We start from the raw sequence: 21727 nt of genomic DNA, 5'->3' as shown, positions 1-21727 counted from the left end.
TATAAACTGTTTATTGGACTGATAATCAATAATAATATAAGCCTATGTAAGATATTGTGTTAAATCAAAATTAATTGAACTATTGTAATTTTGTCTCTTAATTCAATCTATTATAATGTCATATCATCTGGAGATAGGAAAGTTTGCAGCATTGGTTGTGGTATCTATTGACAAAACTTGGCTAGATAGCAATGTCTGAAAAGATTGGTGACCTATTGTAAAAATTCCTCAAGACACTTTGATTTGACTCTTACTGAATGTTTATCTTCAAGATATTCTTGTACTAGACTATCAAACACTTCAAAGTGAACTGTAGGTGATGACAGGCCTTAACAATATACCCTTAAATCATAAATGGTTTATGAAGATAAACAATCCACAGCCTATCACATTTAAATTCGTGTAGATAATAATTACAACTTTGAAACAGACTATAGTCAGAATACCAATAATGTAATTTTTCAACTGTTCAAATGTTCATGTAAGATTAAATTCAGTTCAGTAAATGTTTGAATAGATTGAACTATGCTAATTTCATTTGTTATTTTATTGTTAAAAACAGTTAAAGCTGAAAGAAACATGTAATGTAAGTTGCACAATATACATGTAAATTTTGAAACACAGGACTCAATGTTATAAGGTTTATACCTTATTTATCAATGGGAGGTTGTGTTTTCCATGTTCAAAATCTGAACTATTATTCAATAAGTTTGAAATATACTACATGTACTTTATATAATATGCACAATATATACTGATTTATATAGTACAGAAGTAAATACTAAAAATTGTTAAAATTTTCATTTTTATTACATTTATTTTTTTGTTAAATATAAATACATAAACTATCTGCTATCAAAATGTAGATTTCTTTTTAATTTCCATATTGGGGGGTATTTTAGTTGCACCTACAATGTCAAAGTCATATCCTCATATGGTGCACCACTACATAGAGGAAGCTGAACCCCAAGGGCTTGGATAATCCGGTTAGCTCAATAGGTAGAGCATTGGACTGTGAATCGGGTGACCCGGGTTCGATTCCCTGATGGTGCAGGTCACTTTCAATGTGATTGATCATGAAATCTTTTCTATGGTCATTCCCACAGTACCTACAGAAGTTTCACTTCCTTGTGAAAGTGAAGGCAACTAATACTGGTAATTAACTGCACAATACGGTGGCTGAACTGTGCTCTGGTAAATTCAATATGGCTTCCTGCTGTGATCCGGAGTGAAAACTACCAACCACACCCGAGTTTTTGGCTTCCTTGAATTAATTCAGACAAAATACAGCACCTAATTTTAGTATATAAGTACCAACAATATAAGACTATAATAGTTTGTTTATTTCAATAACAGCTTTGTCCAATTTTTGCTGGCAGATTTATTTTGAGCTGGTTAAATAAAGAACATCTGTATTGGTACATAATTATTGTAACTCAGAGAGTTCTAAAATATTTTTGTTTGTTATTCAGCCAATAGTTAAGATAAAAAAGAATACAAATTAGTGGGCATTATTATATCATACTATTAATTTTTACCAGCTGACTTAATAATGTGCACTGTTATACAAATTTGTTATCAGAATTTATCTGATCAATGTCACACGTTTACCTTGACTATTTAAAGACCCATATATTTTGTATTCAGTGAATTGTGCTCCTAGTGTAGTTTTGCATGCAAGTTATATCGCCTCCAGAATGGCATAGCCACTGGGGGTATTCACTTAAACTTCTCTAGTGTCTTATGGGTCATTTTTGTAAACCCCTGATCAATTTGAAAGGCCCATAGGTCTATTTAATTATTTAATACCCCTATGTGACTAAAGCACTATTTTATGTTTTTAAAATATTTAAAGATATTTAATATTGCTATGATGTTAAATAGCTGATGTCACTCAAAACCTTATTCTCTCCCCTGATAATTAACTCCTTCCAAATCAGTTCTTTAAGTTGTTTCAAGATGATTATCAGAAGGAAGGTCACTAGCATGAGTTGTACCTACAACTTAATGCAAGGCTTGTTTCACCAAATTAATGTAAACCATACCCATGTCAGACCAATGCTTAACTGTGTTATGTGTAGTGTGCTGCAGTTTCTGACACTAATGAAATGTCTTGTGCCATGTAATTGTCAAATTGTCCTGTCTCTAGACCTACTGCATTGAAAGCAAAACTGCAAGAATACACCCTTGCTTCAGATTCCCACAGTATATAGGCACCATTCACATCATTCTAAACTTCCACTGCAACGGCTTAGATGTTATTGCGATATTAAAACGTTACCTCATAAGAAAAAAACAGACTAATGGTTTGTTATTGTTTCTTGTGTGACAACTTATTCTCATCGCAATTAGCTGCAATAAGAAGAAATTTAATTTATCGTAACTTGTTCTTAATGTGTCACAGCATTAACGGTATTCTTGTTTATTTTACTTTACTATGTTATGCAACACAGTCTGGCCCTGTGTTTATAGAGATATCAAAAGAAGAGGAAAAACAAACACTGGTGTCGTTTCATGATTATCTTGTAATTGTTGTATGTCTGGAAGTGTTACAGATCATGAACTTTAATTGGGTACAAAATGTGACATGTGTGGGAAATAAGCTAATGAGGATGAGTTTCATTCATGAACATCGCTTGTAGGTGTCATAGGAAATTGTAAATCGGTTAAATAAGCCAGGAAACAGGTTCAAACCAAAGGGTTAAAAATGGTCTGTAGAAAATGCTAAACAGATACTGATGTTTAAGAAAAATGATAACCTCTGTAATTTGCACCATGTGTTACATAATCTAAAATAACATCATTTCCTTGAGATATACATACAGTATTAAAGATTTTAAAATATATTATAGAAATTTTTTTTATTTACTGTTTGTCAAGTGAAAATGTTTGAATTAGTTTATAATGAACTCTTTCTGTTGAAGAAAAAATTGGAGTAATTTATGACAACCACCTGGTTCCAGGTCATTACTGTAGTATATAGAATTACAGTTACTATATGTGCCAAGGATCTTTTTAACTACAAATTTACTACTTTAGTAATAGGCCTCAAACTTATTGTAAATTTGGAGTGACCTTTAATTGTTTAGAATCAATACAAAGTTTGCAAAACTTTTATAGAAAGCTAATTACCCTAATGAGGATAAAGATCTCCTGTACAGAGGAAACAAAGGTGTCATAATTTATTATCTATGATCTATACATCAATAAGATAAATGATTGACAGGTGATTTACTAATTACAATGACACCTGCTTGCTTGTAAAACGTTCACAAGGTTGCAGTGCAGGGGTATGCCTTAGTCATAATTATAAACAATTAGTCACAGAACTAACGTAGATAATAAAACAGCTTATGTAAGATTGGAAATGGTCCCAGACTTTGTTTATATAGACAATTACTACCATGTCTCGTGTGTAAAATGATATAATCAGTTGAGACCTGAAAAATCATATTAACAAACAAACCGTCTATCTTGTGCCAATATGAAATAATGTCATGTTATTTCTATTTTTTTTTCTTACTACATGAACCATCTGGTTCGATGTTAGAGGAAATGCAAAAAGAACAGGCAAGAACATAGAAATGATTAATTTGAACTAAAACTTTACTGCATTTGGGCTATAATAGTAAGTTTGTAAGTCAGACCTCTCAAATTGTTAAACCTGGAAGAAATTTAAACATATAAACAAAAGTATAACCGTGATAATCCTTGGAATGCAAGGCTGACAATGACACCTTAAGGCCTTAATAAGTCTGTCTTTCCATATTATTTTGACATTAGACATCTTGGAGACATGGATTTGTGCAATATTTTCACCAATTATATGAACTTGCTGTCCATATGCCAGTTGATGCACTGTTTTACCTAAGCTGATGTGTTTTTATCTGTTAATTGTTTTAATTTGACATGTGCAACGCCATTCACTTTAAACTACTACTTTAACAAGTTATTGTTCACTGGCTTGTAAGCATAGCATATGGTATAGAAATTGGCTTGAATGTGTGTGGCCCAAAGTTTCATGAAAAAGATAAAATATTTGTCAATACCCTTGTACTTTGTAAGGATCAGGTACTTTTCACTTGATTTATAACTGTCATAAAAGATAAAAGGAACTGGGTCATTGTCCCAATAAAACATGAATATTTATATATTTTCACAAATACTTTATGTAAATGAATTTAAACCAACCTATTAACTTTGCTGTGTAAGATTGAAGTGGAAAATTAAATTTTGGTTTTGGAGTATAAAATGATCAAATTCAAGTTATAATGTTGTCTACCCTTGCAGAGATGTTTTGGGTCAGACTCCTACAATCCAAGAGTTAACTGACACCTGACCATGGCCATTGTTTATTTTGACATATAGCTTTACAATATTTTTGTGGGCCAGTTTATAATAAAATATTCTGTAAAGCTATTGGTTTTAATTTAATACTTGCTAAAAAAATTAGGGGATTAGTTTAGTTTTTACAAATTTATTTCAGTTTGATTGTGTTGGAAGCTATATTAAGCTTATTGAAACACTGTCAAATCTGTAAATCTGGAACCAGTACTAAGCAATTAATTTTGTTTCTTGCTCAAGGAAACAACAGCTTGCCCCTGACAGGGTTTGAACCCATGGGGCCAGCAAGCCTTAGATTTCTAGTCTGACGTGTTAACCCTTGTTGGTTCATTGAAACATTTCTTTCTTAAAAGATGATGTTGGTCCTTAGAATACTTGCATTTATATTTAAATAAATTGTCTATTTCTTTGAAAGGAAGTTATACATGTAAAATAAAACAAACTGGCTAGAACAGTTGTGAACAGCTTACACCTTTCATATTTTTTGGTAATTTTTGTCAAAACTGTGACGATGAAACTCATTACAGCTAAATTATTTTTTTATCATTGATCATCTAAATATTCTATTAAAACAGAACATATAAAATCAGTATTGCATTACAAATAGGCAATTATGTTCATTTTGTGAACTCTATTTTGAGATATTTATCTGCCAAAATTACTTTTGGAGTAAAATAGGGTGTGATTTCTGATGATTATCGGAATTTTAAGTAGCCCTATATCATTTTTTTGTCTTCATAGGTTATTGTGTTTGACCACATGTAGTGAATACCGCAGCTTAAATTGACTGAAAATGATCAAAGTACTTAAACAGTCCATTACGGACATGGTCAGATGATTTATCAAACTGAAAGCCCTTTACAAACAGATGATTAGATTCATCCACAGTGATTTTATCAAAAGGATTTGCTGTCAACAGTAACCAAGAAGCAAACTGAAAATTTGAATAATCCCCTCAACCCCCACCCACTTGTCTATTTGTGGTCAAGGCTTAGTTAATTAAATAGTTAAAGATGTTATTGTCATGAAAATATTTCTATTAACTTTAGTTCAACATGGTTTAATTTTTGTGTTGAGTGGAGGCGATGAAGTTGATTATAATTTCAAGTAGGCTTGGATTGTAGTTATTTGATGAGATTTTATGTTTACTTGGCCAAAGAATACTTTCAATATAAGCTTCTTTTCTATGAGGTGTATAAAGAATCTCAAAGATTTTGTTTGTTTGTTGTGTTAATTTAAAGTCTCTCTTGCACTTTCAAGATTATGAAAAGGAAACTGTGTCTGGACATTATTTAAGTCAAATGCTCTCACCCAAGTAAACAAACCCAAACTCATAAAGCTAGTTGGATTATTCCACGCATGAAAATCTAAAGTTCTTGTTGAAAGTCCCATTTGATTCAATTTCCGCAACCAAACAATAATAATTATAATGTAGAAAGAAAAACAGTTCTTTCATTACAATTTGTATAAGGTGATTTAAATGTGATACTGCATCTTTAGATGAAACACAATCTTCATTAAACATGTTTTTTATGCCATCGTTTTCTGCTAAAATTAGAAATAATAACAATTTCTTTATGGAATATCTCTCCAGTAAGTGATTCATTTTGAGAAAGTTTATGAAGTACTAGTGCAAAATTTAGACTTGTCACATAAACTTAAGGGGCTTCTATAAAAAAAAGATGTCTATGACGGGGACAGTGACATCGAGGCTTCCATTGTAAAAGAATCATTACACTGGCAGTTTGTCCATCTTAATGGGCTTTCACAATAATTATAGAAGTCAACATTACTATAATAGTAGTGTTTTATCCAGTAATTGAACAAATGGGTGGACATTTTGAATTTTACTTTTCAATGTGATTTTGAGGTTAACCAAATACAGATGAGAGCCTAATGAAAGCTAATGTTACTCTTATTGAACTTGTTCACTATTTAATACCAGATGTTATGAAAAGAGGGAAATAGAAGACAAGTAGGATTTTCATCTATTATGATGGTGTTGAAGAGGACACTTTCTTAAATTTTTTCTTTGTGCACATTGAATATAGTAACCTTGATGTAAGGAATTAGAATACAGAAGGTCTTTTTCCAAATATAATATATGCAATATAATATTAAACATGGTAGATAATGGCAAAATTGTTTTATTTCAACTTTTAATACAGTCACCTACTATACAGTTTAAGTTTCATGAAATAGCAAATAATTATAATGCAAATAATTGTACGAGACATTGTATACATTTTGAAGAAAATATATACCGCGTCATAACCCAAATACAAAAACATGGAAGACAAGATACATGTTTTTATATTTATATTTAACGAAAAATGGATTTAAAACCAGTCACTGTGCAAACCATTTGTTGGAGGGCGCGGAACAAATAGTATATAAAACTTACTTGATTACTCACAATGAAAATGCATTTTTATGATGATGAGTGTGTGAAACAACTTACTTCCTTTAGAGATGTCTCACCTTTGAGTCATTCCTCATAAATCTTTACTTTTTTTTCACTTAATGTATTTAATAGAGTGATAAAATTTATTGAGAAATAATAGAATCTGAATGAGATTTTATTTACAATACAGTTTTATGAAATAATGAATTCATTTTTATTAATATCTGTTTTTTTTTCTTTAAAAATGATTAAATGATAAAATTGACTCACCTGTTTAACATTAAGATTGTGTCAATTATTCAGCCGGGCTGCTTTGTAACATTATCAAATTATTAAAATAAACAAATGTTGAAGACTCACAGTTTATCTGTAATATGATCACAGACCACACTTTGAAGCTAGCCATGACTTAGTGGTTTAGATTGTTAAGTAATTTGCCTGTTGCTGTACTGGGTTCAAATCCCACGATACGAAAAACAGAATTCTAGCTCTTATACATGTGTATGACTCATATAACCATATCAAAAGAAAAAAATTCAAGGAAAGTCCTAATTTTTTTTTTTCAGATCTACCAAGTAGCTTATGTAGTAGTAAAGGCAGCGAATGCACCAAGACCTGGTAACTGGATTTTAGAGAAATCTTTAGATGGCGTTAATTACAAGCCATGGCAATATTTTGCGATCACAGATTATGATTGTCAGAGGATTTACAATGTTCCGGCAGTAGAAGGAAAACCCTCGTATGACTACCTCCGGGACGATGAAGTACGATGCACATCATATTTCTCCAAGCTCAACCCTCTCGAAAATGGAGAGGTAATCTACTTTTTTATTTTTTGAAGTGAAATAGCTAAGAATGAGGAAAAGGTTTGCACACATACTTATTATTAATATTTAATTGAGGCAGGGGGGTTTCTCTCTTTTGGTAGTAGCCTTTAATAGCCTTTTGATTCTGGAAAGAATTATCGCTAAATCTGCTGATTTGGTTGGGAAAACTGCATGATTTTAAAGAAAATTTCTATAAGGAGAAGACTTTTACAGGCCTCTGTTGTACAACTTGAAAACCCTTGCAGAAGACATTGATTTTGTGCAATAAATTAGTGCAGCTTATGTATTGGTAAATGTATGCATGTATAGCTGTTTTATAAACAAATATGATATCATGAAGGAAATAATGTCCAAAATTACATCATTATAATCCTTATATAATGATTGTTACCTGTATCTATTCCAAAATGACTTTTTTCTTTGATTTAACCTTTTAATGTTCAGTTATTCATAGAACGACCCCATCAGGGCAAGTGTGGTTGGTTCGAATCATTTTTTTTAAATAACAGTGTTTTTTAAGCAATTGAAATTAGAAGTACATTGTATTACAAACAGTGGCTAAGTGTAAAAAAAAACAACGTTAGAAATGATATGTCAAGTTCTATCATATTTGCCAGTAAAGATTATATTCTTGGACCATGTAATTATTGCTGTTTGTGTTTTTTTCAGATTTTCATTTCTTTGACTAATGGAAGACCAGGAATTTTTGTTCCAAGTAAAACTTTACTTGTAAGTAAAACAAGTTTTACTTTTGAAATTAAATTGGTTAATGTATATAAGATAGTGGTTTTCATTAACAACTGTAATAAACCACTAACTTTAGATAAGTTTATTAAAACTAAAAAGTTTATATTATAAAGTTTATAAGGGTTTGATTACTTTAAGTATTGCATATTTTACATAGTTTCCTTAATGAAAAACACAAGAGTTTGCTCACGAATTTTCTATAAAATGATCTGTTTGAAGTATATACTGCTTAATTCTTATTAAACCTTAATTGTACCGAATAAAGGATGTTTTCAATTGAATATATATTGATGAAAGGGACTATAATTACCAACTTCTATCATATAGAGATTTTCATGAATGGTTCACCACACAGCCTCTTGTGGTTTGAAGTGGCTGTTTAGCAGATAACTATTTATTGCTTGAAAACCACAAGGTAACCACATGTTGATGTAAATTGTCATAAAAATTCTCACTTTCAATAAAAAGCAGACTCATCTCAAGCCTGGATATCACATCACATATTTTTGGGGGTCTTTAAGAGCAAAAAAGGGTCATATTCTGGTGAATGATTATTTTGGTCATTCAAGTGCAAAAATGTGTTTTATTTTAAGGTGTTTTTTCCTCTACACTTTGATCTATTTTTGTGTCATGGTCATCAATATGGTTATATAAATTGTGTGATTTATTGGGGTAGATTTATTATTATAACTTATTGTGTTTCAGATAATATATTCTTTCTTATCTAAACAAGATATGATTGATAGCAGTCAATAATACAACCACTTAATATTGTTATTTTCGTATTCATTACAACTTATTATAGACTTGACCCTTAACATACTTGATTTGTATTTTATTAATTTGCCCAACTTTGAATTTGGAACAGTCCATTTAAAGTTAAAGGGATTTTGATATAAAATAAATAGATAGCAGCAGTAAAGAGCCTGGTCAGACTGCACAGTTGGCAAAGGCTAGTTAACCACATTTCAAATATAGCTGAATATCACCCTTAAATAGTCATAATCCTTATTTCTAAATTGGTGTAAACCCATAACATAAATTCAGCAGAGTCAATGTTAAAAATTTTTCTTTTATTATTGCAGGACTTTACCTCAGCACGGTATGTCAGGTTACGCTTTCAAAAGATTCGAACTCTGAATGCTGACCTGATGAGTCTACAGTCCAGAGATCCCCGTAACCTTGACCGCTCAGTCACTAGAAGAGTAAGTAAAATATCACCTTTGTGAGTTTGTATGTTAATTGGTAGAATAATTGATTTAAAACTGTTTTCAGTATGAGCATTCTTACAGTTGTATTCTGCTGACCTCTGCAATCCAGTTGAATTAATATCGTCTAAGTTGGCAATAAACATGTACTTTCAAAAATGTTTTTAGTACCACAGTCAAGCATATTTTAATCTCGTGTGATACTGTTAAGATGATTTATTCACAATTCATTTTTTATCATTTGATACTCATTTGAATTAATAAAACTAGAACTTGATATAGCAGTATATTTCAAGATGTGAACAGTTTTTGAAGAGAAAAATTGCCTTAGTGTGGTTAATGTAACAAGAGGTTGTTAACAGACATACTATATCTTTACCATACTGTCATGTCAGAGGATATTTACTATTTACAAAAATGCTCATAAAGTGACTAGGTGATTTATATACCTTATCATGTAAGGTATATATGTCAAGTTGGCAAAAAAATTTAAGAATGTTATACAGTATCTGTTAACTGGGTGAGAAAAAAATGAATTTCTCCTATAATCTGAAAGTAAATGAGTGAGTTAATGATGCTGTCAGAGATATTTAACTAGTTTCATCTCTCTATGAAATTTCTCTCTTTAGTAAAAGCCAATGGAGTTTTCTCTCTCTAAGAAACATCTTGTTTTTAAGAGTCCCACTCGGAGGTCAAAAAGCCTAAAAACATAAAATTTGAAATTGTTACAAAAATCAAGTGACGGTCTTAACATGGAAACATATGCAAAGGATAACAAAGAAATATACATTGTACTCTAAAATAAATTGGATATTGAATTTTTGTGTACACCTTATCCCAATTTGAGTAAAAAGGGTTGCAATGCTTTTCATCTTTGGGTCATTTTGCACAATAAAATGATTATTAATTCTGGAAAAAACTATGTGAGGGAATGATCTTAATATCTGCACACTTGTTTTATTGGTTCAGACCTACATCAAATGGTAAAGAAATCTTGGCAAAAAAATTTGCTGGTCCTTTTCATGTCAAAAAGCCTCAGTGAAGTCCCTTTTAAATGTATGACAACAAAATGATGTGCAGTTAATTTTATGTGTAAAAAATGCAGTCATGTAACAAGTTAAAAGATAAATGGTTGCAGCAAGAACATATTACGGTAAAGTGAATAACAATATAATATTGTACAGTGTATAGAAGCAATGTGGGAATATCACAGGCCATTTTTACTCTTTTTTTTCAATAAAATCAAATGACAAAGCTTCATGTTTGCATGTTTTTATTTTTTCAGTATTTCTATTCAGTGAAGGACATATCTATTGGAGGTCAGTGTATATGCTATGGGCATGCATCAGAATGTCAGAGACAGGGTGATACTGATGTAAGTCTATTATACCACATTTGTTATAACCAATGTTTTTATGATTTATATAACTTTTGGGCTTTCCATGCTTTCGTTTTCCGTTTAATAACATCCCTAGCAGTGATTCCATCCATTGCTATTTATTGGTGTGTAAAATTAAACCCTACTTTCAGTCTTTCAAAAAGTTTTGCTTTTATGTTATTTACATTAAAAGGCATTTTAAATTTCAGCCTCTTTAATTCTTTTTTGTTGTTAAATATTCTCTTTTATAACTGAAATAATCTAGTTTCTGTTTCCCAAATAGCCAACATACAATGAATATAATATTACGTAAAGTGTGCATGTTTTGCTATAAATGTAATTGAAATAACTCTAAAGTAAATAAAGTTACAAAAATAGTAAAAGCTATGGTTTGAAAAACTTGAAATATTTTATGAGAATTTAGCGGTACATCATGCTTCATATGTTATGATGTATACTTGATGGATATAATAAACAGTAGTGTTAACAATATATTTAAGGCTGTGTAGATAAAATTTTCACTGACTAGACACTTTGAAACTGATGAAAAGTCTACATTTAATACCCTGTTATATGACACTGGACTGTGGATTTTTACAAAATTTAATATCTGATATTATATAAAAAATTTCTACAGGTTTAAACATTTCAAAGTAAAAGTTGTGTAAGTCAGTATACACCGACCATTGGTAATGGAAAATTGGAGATTCTATAGCAAGAACAAATTAAACTTTGCTTCATTTTCATAGAGGGAAAAATAGCTTTATTTAGAAAGAAAAAAAAACAAACAAAAAACTATGTTGTGTTTTAATTGCCAGCTTTACACAGAATTTATTTTAATATTGCCAGGTGTTTGTATAGGTAGATTATGTTATTATGAAAAGCAAAAATAAAGAGGAAAGAATTGATATATTTCTAAAGCCACACAGAAGGTTGATGAGATATCTGAGATGAGATATCAGAGATGAGATATTGTGATTAAAATGCATAGATAAAATTGGTCTTCTTTCAATGTTATAATAGCACCTTAATTGTATATAAAGCATGATTGTGAATAAAATAATTAATTAATGAAAAACATAAAAAAAAAACCCAACAACAACAAAAGCAACAGCAAAAAAAGCTACAAAAAGTCACAATAAATCTTAAAGGCCTCAATCAATCAATCTTTGGCTTTAGGAAATCTACCTTTTGCTTTTCTGATTTCATTCATTTTTGCAAATAGTTGAAGAGGATGAATCTTGTATAATTATCATATATTACAGATAGGGTGATTTGCTTGACAAAAGTTATTACATTATTACAGAAATGCCAGCACTTGCTTGTACAGATTATCAGAGCAATTTCCTATAAACAGAGCTTGTACAAATTGCTTCATGTTACATAGCACTTATGTTTCGTTTTGTCTGACTTTGTATAATTATATTGATGCAAGACACCAGTGTAATCAAGTTTTTATTATTTAATCTGCTGAATTTGTGTTGTGGACTTGAATATTTCTTGCATTTGACATTTTCTTGCATTAAAAGTTTAAGGGATTTCAATATCAAAATACAAAATTTGAGCCACCAACTTTATAGAGCCTGGTCAGACATGCTGCCCTGACTATATACAGGTGTTAAAAGGCTTAGATCACCAGTTTAAGGATTTTGCTCATTGTTGAAAGTTTTGCTATGAAACAACATCTGATCAGTGACCGGCTGCTTTGCTCAATAGGGAGAGCATTAGATTGGTAATCCAGGGGTTTCTGGTGAGGCATAATTTCTCAGTGGTTTTTGAATTTTTTTGACATTTACAGCAATGGATAGTTCCAACCTCAAACCCTGAAACACGTCTTTTACAGAAATCCACTGTAGCAAGGGTTAAGCTAAAAATATCTAGTACATATATTGTGATGTTTTGTGCCTGTCATACAAGAATTTTTATATAAAACCTTAGGTGTTCTTTTTAGTTGACATTTGGAGCTAAACATTTTACTTATTAGACATTAATTCATCTTGCCTGTAAATTTGTTATAAAAACCTATATTTTTTTGTTACGATGATAAATGCAAGTAAAGAAATATTTGCAAGACAAGACTTGATTAATGAATGTTTTACATGCTTCAAGTTACATTGGCTTATTTATGTAATTTTTTTGTGTATCATCTTTTTTTTATGCTAAGTAAAAAGATTTGAGAAAACCATCAAAGTAAAATAAAGTGATCAATTTGATTGACAGAAACACTTGTTATATATACTGATCAATATGTGTTCAAATATTTGTGATCAGTTTATATTAGGAAACTATTGATGATAATTATTGTGTGGAAGGACATTCTAAAGTCTTCAACTTCTCGTTAAGCTGGAATGTTGTCACATTTCTATAACCATGTCAAAATGACTTAAAACCCAACATAGTTAACGGTTTTTGATGACAATAATTTGTGTTACAATAAGCATATTATGATTTTCTTCAGAGACTTGCCTGTGTGTGTCAGCACAATACATGTGGAAGTAACTGTGAGATTTGTTGTCCACTGTTTAATCAGAAACCATGGGTTCGTGGTGGTGGTAACGGTATCAATGGAGTCATAAACCTCGATGTCGAGTGTGAAGGTAGGAAATATAAGATAGTTTTGATCTCTGACATGGTGTTAGGTTATTGATGGTAGATATGTTACCTGCTTCTAATTGTCCACAAACATGTATAAAATAACACAATTGCAATAATTTTTTAAGCTCAATTTAACTTTCATTTTGTCTTTGATTAATTGTAAAGAAATGGAGATGTAAGAACTTAATGGAGTTGTCCATAAGGTAAACAGTTTGATAATTTAGATATCCAACTAACAAGGCTCAAACTGTTGTCCTTGTCAAATAACTGTATATCTTTACTATAGTTAATCAGCCATTAAAACCATGTAAAAGCATTCGTTATATTGTGAAAAAATAACTTAGCAATGTTTATAATAAATTATGCTGTTTTGATAATGTTTAATTAAAATGGAATATGACATATTTGTTTGCAGCCTGTAACTGTCACGGACACGCTGATTCCTGTGTTTATAATGCTTCAGTAGCAGAACTTGGTTTGAGTATGAACATGAATGGAGAGATGAAAGGTGGTGGAGTTTGTATTGATTGTACTGTAAGTTTACACTGGGTTTTCTTTACAAGAAAATATATTATAAAATTAGTTAAGGAAATATACAATAGATAATGTGCAAAATGATAATGAGGACTGTTGCAGTTCACGAACAATTGATTGTAATACTAAAATTACATTTATTAAATAAAATACTAATAAAAAAACCTAGGATAAAGGCACATTGTAGCATCTTAGTTTGATTACATTGGTACAGATCTGTACTTAACATGGGCAAATTAAAGAATCAAAAATAATATGTATGCAACATATAATTTATAGTTGATAAAGTACATATTTAATTGATGATGAATCAACTTCTAAAATGAAGGTATTAAATTTTGCCAGTACAGGTGATAATTTTCAAGAACATGATGAAAAAAGTGTAAAATATCAGCAGGAAGTTCTAGGTATCTAAGAGTAGTTTGGAACAAACCATGATTTCTCCGGTTTCCTGCCTTGATATATTGCCCAATTAGTGCCAGTCTAAACATTATCTTACATTAATTTTCATTTAGAAACATTAAGAGCCTGTTTGCAGGAAATAAAAAGACAATAAAAGCTTCAAGGTGAGAATTTAATAACTGGTTAGAGATAAGCAGTAGACAGATTAAGAGTTAAAGTTAAGATGAGAACATCAACTGGAGACATAAACTAGTCAATATCAGCACCTTTACCCACTTATATAGTGCCCAGAAAAAACAACACTGTTATAAGATTAGTATCAGAGCAATATAATGTCTGTAGTTGTGATTCTTAAACTTCCAAGTGTACATCCCCCCAACATGTACTTAGTTAACTATACATTGTATTAAAAATGCTAAGTTGTTGCAACGGGTGTTGTGAATTATGCCAGTCTTTGACCATTGAGAAAAGTAACTCTTTGTTGCTTACAAAATGAAATCATACATGTTGAATAACAAAAAAATGTGTTCAAAGTTGTTGATTTTACTGGTTTGTGAATGTTATATATGTAAGGATATAATAATAGTCATCTTTATACATGAAGCCGAGTGGTTAAGGTTGATGACTTCAAACAACTTGCCTGTTACTGCTATGGGTTCGAATCCTGACAACGACTTTTGATTCTTTCATGTGATGAAGCTATCCAGCTGAAGTATATAAAAATATAGATATGTGGCTAGTAATGAATTACTGCCAAAATCATTTGATTTTATTGTAATAGCATATTGTTATATTATGATGAGTATCAGATGAAGGAAGAAATTCAATTAATTTCAACATTTTGTTTCTATTTAATGATAATCAAAACATTCTTATGCACATAAATTGAACATTTGGAATTAAGATATTCTTAAATGAAATGTTTGAATATTTCGACCTTGACTATTTGAAGAATAGGGAGAGGTATTGTACTTACCCAGGAGGCAGTTTCAGCATTGCCATCACACTTTGGTCAAGTTTTTCTTGCAAGTTGGTATCACCAAAATTACGAAAGGGAATTGGTTGAAACTTCACACACATATTTGAGAGCATTATAGGAGGTCACTATCCAAGGTCCATAACTCTAATGTAGAATTTAACAGAATTATGTCCCTTTTTGAACTTAGAAAATTCTACATTATCCAGGCTCTAGTTTACTATCAAGTTGAGCAAGCTGTCCTACCCAAGCTCTTGTTGCATGATTATTTTATTAATACAGTAATATGTTAGTATGATAGCATGTTAAATGTTTTGTTTTATGTCAGGATTATACCACTGGTATTAACTGTGAGAAATGTCTACCGGGATACTTTAGACCATGGGGTGTGTCGCAGAATGCTAACAGGCCATGTCGACAGTGTAACTGTCAAGAATCTGTCGGATCTACGGGTATATGTGTAGTGGATGACAGTATGGTAGAGGAGGGACTTGTGAGTGATATTTTTATTCTATTGTCATTTTTATTTTTACAAATTTCATTGAGAATCTTGTAATTGAAATGTTTAAAGTAAAAGCAAGTTTTCTATAGCTTAGAATTTTTCTTGATAGATTTATAGTTAGAGTGAAATATTTTAGTATATTTTCAACAAAAATATTATTCTCATTAGAAATAATTCAAAAATAGGCACATGGTCATGTTTCTTAGCCTGATTTCAAGTGGCAATTCGAGTTTTAAAAAAATATGACTGTTTTTCAATTTTCATATTTACAGATGCCAGGTTCATGTATATGTAAGGAAGGTTTTGCAGGACAAAACTGTGACCAGTGTGCACCTGGTTACCATAGTTATCCCTATTGTGAACCATGTTCTTGTAGCATGGCAGGCACAGTTGACCCCAATATGTGTGAGGGCAGGTGCATCTGCAAGGTTAGTTTTACTATTATATATGAGTTTGGTATTACAATAGAGGTTTCTGACTTTGAAATCAGATTATAATTCAAACATTATTTTAAATTGAATACTATTGATAGCACTATTAAACAAATTATTATCTCTTCTGCTCAAAGAGAGTTGTGTGAGGTTAGATCATGTGGCTCCTAATCTGGAGGTTGTTGGTTTGAATATCACTTTTTGTGAGATGTTCTTTTGATTTCCACAACCCACACTGGTGTGATTACTGATCATGAAACCCAAGAATGCAGTCTTTTTGCATCACTTAAAGTGCAAGTCTACGTCCCCAAAAAAGGGTATGATATAAATGAAAAAAATAACGAACAAAGTCAGCGTCATAAAATTATTGCACTGAAAAGCTCTCCCGATTTCTGAATTACTTTTATTTTTTTTACAAAATAAAGCCTTAAAGTAATTCATTTTAATTTCTATTTCTAAATAAAGATTTGCTTAATTTGCAGTAAGATTGATTACTTTTTGGGAGAACTAATGAAATATATGATTATGTGAATATATGTTTGTAGGAGAATGTAGAAGGTGTGAATTGTGACAGTTGTAAGTCTGGTTTCTATGATCTCAGTGTGGATAATGAACTGGGATGTAGGCAGTGTTTTTGTTTTGGTATATCAACAGTGTGCCAGAGTGCTGGGCTAGGACTGGTGCAGGTACGTTCAAGATTTATCATTTCATATGAAAATATTAAAAAATGTTTAGACACTATAAACACTCATGCACTGAAATATATCATTTGTTTTTGTGTTTATCAACTTCTTATGATATATTAAACCCCTACCTTGTGATATATGTATAATATCTCTGTGTTTGCCTGTCTCCAGTACCATTTGGTATCATCACCACTGAAATATTACTCTGAATGTTTAAGTTGTTTTCACTACTTAAGTAATTCAATACAAAAATACATTTTGATCTTAAGAAATTAATTTTAGATTTGTAAATATTTGATGTTTACTAGTTTCGGACATGAAGCAAAATGGTGGTTGGAAAAATTATAAACGTTTAAATGATGAAGTTTTTATTTTCCCAAAATATTGGTGAGGGGGGGTTTGGGAGAAAACAAAAATTTCCCCCGCAAAGAGAAAAAAACTTTGTAGATAATGGTGATAGATCAGTCAGGGATGAAGTTATTTATTACTGGCAAGCACCTGTCAAATACTATGGCAACAGGGTTGGTATTTTGTATTTTAAGAACTATTAGCTAGTACATTTAATGTGGAAGGAATATGTTATTATGTACATAATGAACTGATGATTTCACCATATCAAATGTTAATTTATCAAACAAAGTACAAAAACAGCTCTCAAAACCTCTGTTCTACTTATCCCTTTTCCACCTCTTTTATTCTTTTTGAACACATTTCCACTTTAATATTTGATAGACATATTACCAAATGCATTTTGAAATAAAATATTATTCTAATTGTCCATTACATTTTTACAAATGATAATATAATTTTGTGACTTTAGCTGACATCATATGGTGGTAAACTGCATTATACAATGATGTTTACATTGGACGAAAGTGCACCCTGGCAGAGCCACCTGGCTGAAGCTGATATTATTCTACAGGTAAACTTTAAACTTTTTAACTTTCATGTAAATAGTGGGTACCTATACAATTGTAAGGTATTGAATATAAGAATTTACTATTGGCATTGCATTTTCAAAGTTATGCATATGTTTTTTTAGCACATACCACTTTAGAGAAGAAGTGTTGACTAGGTTTAACCACATAAAAATATTGTATAAACTTAAACTAAAATCCTTATCTGCCACATGCCACAATGAGCCTTCATACTGAACAATGTCAATAATAATTATGCTACTAACTAGTGAACCTGAGTGTCTTTTGATGTTATACATTCTTCTTGTTGTAATGAAGGATTTTAAGTGAACTAGCTTAGTCTTGTCATAATTTTAGTGTTTTTGCTGTATTTTTTTAATCTCTAACAACTACAATTTTGTTGGTAGGGTGGTAACATTACTGTGACCAATGGAAAGAACTACATTAGAGAGAACCAGGAAAACAAGAAGAGTATTATATTGGACGAGACTAAGTGGTATAGACTAGACACAACTAATGGGAGAATTGTCAGTCCGGATCATGTGTCGAGGAAAGATTTTATGCTCATGTTGTATGACCTGAGGAGAGTTATGATCAGAGCTACTCACCATACAGCCCAGGATAATGTCATGTAAATATTTCTTTAAAATCATCTTATAAAATATTCAACTGTACTATTGTTGACTTTATAAACACAGTTATTTAGTTCAAAGAAATAAATAATTTCGTCTATTTTACTGTCTTACTCTAGATTTAAATACTGAACTGTGAAAAAAAAACTTATTTTGAGAAAGAATATTAAATTAGAATTAAAAAAACAAACTTTTTTTCAATGATTTTCTTGTAATATCATGGGGTCTAAATTAGGAGTGTAAAAAGTAGACTTATCTTGTATTTATAGGTTATTACTTCATAAGATATAGACATATGGATCTATTCAAGGAGATTGCCAATTTTCTTGTAGAGGAGCTATGGTCAAACAGTCATTGTGTCATTATTCTATTTTCACAGAAATTTATATATTTTAACCAAACTTAGTTCAGCAACATGATTTCTCATATGACAGCAAAAATTGGACCTTAAAGTGTCTAAAGCTTTTCTAGATTTTATAACAATTGATTCAAACACAGTTATTCAGATTTTGATTTTAACCATCTCTGTCATGTATTCTACTTTACTGTATTGCTTTGTGCAGGTTGAAGGATGTTTTATTGGATACATCAAGTGCAGGATCTACCAGTGATATCAGTATATCCGGTGTGGAGAAATGTTCATGTCCTAGAGGATACACTGGTCTCTCATGTGAGGTGGGCACATTTTTCCTAGTGACTTTACTAACAGACTACTAGTAATGCCATAAGTATACTCAGGCCAGCCTGGACATCAGTGCAGTATGACCTGACTGTGTTCAAAAAAGGCATAAAACCAACCAAACAAACACAGTTTTGATATTGAAAACAGGTCTGTGAAACTACTAATGATTATTGATATATTGAAAGCATTTCATGCCCATAATGAAAATTTACCCTGGTAAACTATTAACACTGAATTACCATTGATTAGTTGATAGAAACACTAACTTTACGGTTTTTTTTTGGTGTTACTCTTTATACAGATCAATCCAGTGACTTCGGCTAAGTTTGTCGTATATTACTGCTATCTAATCTATATATACATGTGAATAATATTTTACAGAGTTGTGATATAGGCTGGAGAAGAGTGGATAATGTTTTGTATGGTGGCCAGTGTGTTCCATGTGCTTGCTATGGACATTCTAAAACTTGTGATCCTTATACTGGAAGATGTTTAGTAAGTACCATTCTTAGTTCTATCTTACTGTTTATTAATGGAATCTTTTACTAGTAGGAAATGTTTTAATTTTAATACATGAAACAAATGTAAATTTAATACAATGAAAAGAATAAACTCCATGATCTTGTCTCATAGAATTTATGTAAAATTGTTTAAAGTTTTTGTGTGAACAATTCATTTGAATTAATCTAACATTATTTTTGATTGTTTGATTTATTAACACAAAATCTGAGCAATGCATAAAATTGATTGTCCAATATATTATATAGATGTGTACAGACAACACAGAGGGTGAACATTGTGATGTATGTAGAAACGGTTACTATGGTGATCCTACACGTGGAACACCAGATGACTGCAAACCTTGTGCTTGTCCCCTAAATGAAGCCAGCAACAACTTTGCCTCAACATGTGTACTCAACCCTAAATTTAATGACCCAGATGCTTTCATGTGTCTTGACTGTGCTACAGGGTACACTGGAGAGAGATGTGAAAGGTAACTTGATGATATAGAAGCATTTGTTTGTGTCATATTTTTTAAAAAGAAATTAAAAAATTAAGATATTATCATTGTAACACATCTTTTCTGAAGTATTTTTCTAAAGGCAAGTAGAGATACATAGTTTAGGCTTTAACTATAAGGTTTTTGTGTGATGAAATCTGAAAGCTGTGACATCCAATACCTCTTTATATCTCCATAATAATTAATTCTTCCAAAATAAAAACTTAAGAATGTTTTATAGTTTATAAGCAGAAGTTATTATAGACCTTGTGTCAACTTGATTATATTTTCAGATGTGACCATGGTTATTTTGGTTACCCAGGTGTCCTAGGCAACTACTGTCAGGAGTGTAACTGTAATGGTAACATAGATACTAGCATGGTAGGAAGTTGTGATCAGCTGACTGGAGAATGTAGACTGTGTCTCCACAATACAGAGGGAGCCACTTGTGGTAGATGTAGACTGGGTTACTATGGCACAGCCATGAATGGGGATTGCAAATGTGAGTGGTACATTTGTAACATTGTCTTCCTATAGCTCAAATGTTGAAATGTTTGTATTGGAAGATGAACAGAACCTGTCTGTTTAATTAACTTTGAAACTTATCTGTATTATATTTGTAGTTGACAACAAGACAAATTAGTAAATTTTCAAATGTCTCATTATTGCATGTAGGTATTGTAAGATAAGTTAAATGATATTATATAAGCTTGATTGCAAAATAAGTTCTTACAACTCTGAGTTCCTGGTAAACTAAGCAGTACTGGTGCCATATGATGTGAGGAAACATGGAACCATGATATTGTGACATTATATTTTAGGTCATAACTTAGATGTAACGATTAGTTTATGCCTTTTATAGATAAATAAAAATTTTAATGTTTATATTAATGCAGCAATAAATTTGCAATATAATTTTGTTATTGATAAATTTTCAGAACAATTATGTTATAAGATTTTTGTCTGGTTGTGCAACTGTGCACATATTCTTATATAAATATTAGGAACACAATAATTACTGTTATAATTATGAACATGAATATTTAGCCAGGTATTATTGTTGTCAACACATGTTTCAGTATGTAACTGTGATCCATTTGGTTCGAGGAATATGACTTGTAATCGTGATACAGGCAACTGTGAGTGTAAGCCACATTATACCGGGCGCCAGTGTGACAGGTGTGAGGTAAGAATCTTATACATATATAGTGAATCATAAATAGCAGTAATGTTTAATTAGGAATTACATATGATTAAAGATTCATAGAGGGGCCATCATTGTGTAATATAACACTGTGTATCAAACCCACTCTAATGAATGAAGATTTTTTGTCACATTTAAAAGATAAAACACTAGAAAAACAAATCTTATACTCAGATTTTTGTCAGGTTTGATATACTTTTCGGCCACATGTAAAATATTGCTGACATAAAAATTATTTTTCTTTGTTTAGTACTATGT

At 31.0% G+C, this 21727-nt stretch overlaps 1 protein-coding gene across 1 annotated transcript in view; it reads left to right on the top strand.

The window, feature by feature from the left end:
* Positions 1 to 21727, top strand: part of LOC132753276 (laminin subunit alpha-2-like) — an 84389-nt gene that overhangs the window by 25012 nt on the left and 37650 nt on the right. Inside the window, exons 4-20 of the mRNA XM_060743728.1 lie at positions 7315 to 7563; positions 8245 to 8304; positions 9408 to 9527; positions 10816 to 10905; positions 13367 to 13505; positions 13919 to 14037; positions 15744 to 15908; positions 16190 to 16345; positions 16894 to 17034; positions 17427 to 17555; positions 17855 to 17956; positions 18359 to 18582; positions 19147 to 19258; positions 19647 to 19760; positions 20033 to 20259; positions 20559 to 20767; positions 21345 to 21451. Of these exons, the coding sequence (XP_060599711.1) occupies positions 7315 to 7563; positions 8245 to 8304; positions 9408 to 9527; positions 10816 to 10905; positions 13367 to 13505; positions 13919 to 14037; positions 15744 to 15908; positions 16190 to 16345; positions 16894 to 17034; positions 17427 to 17555; positions 17855 to 17956; positions 18359 to 18582; positions 19147 to 19258; positions 19647 to 19760; positions 20033 to 20259; positions 20559 to 20767; positions 21345 to 21451 (2463 nt within the window). The remainder of the gene's footprint in view (positions 1 to 7314; positions 7564 to 8244; positions 8305 to 9407; positions 9528 to 10815; positions 10906 to 13366; positions 13506 to 13918; positions 14038 to 15743; positions 15909 to 16189; positions 16346 to 16893; positions 17035 to 17426; positions 17556 to 17854; positions 17957 to 18358; positions 18583 to 19146; positions 19259 to 19646; positions 19761 to 20032; positions 20260 to 20558; positions 20768 to 21344; positions 21452 to 21727) is intronic.

This window comes from Ruditapes philippinarum, unplaced genomic scaffold (assembly GCF_026571515.1).
Source record: "Ruditapes philippinarum isolate M1 unplaced genomic scaffold, ASM2657151v2 ctg641_1_1_1_1, whole genome shotgun sequence".
Classification (NCBI taxonomy): Eukaryota; Metazoa; Mollusca; class Bivalvia; order Venerida; family Veneridae; genus Ruditapes; species Ruditapes philippinarum.
The sequence above is the reverse complement of the archived record's forward strand: the minus strand, read 5'-3'. Positions and strand labels throughout refer to the sequence as shown.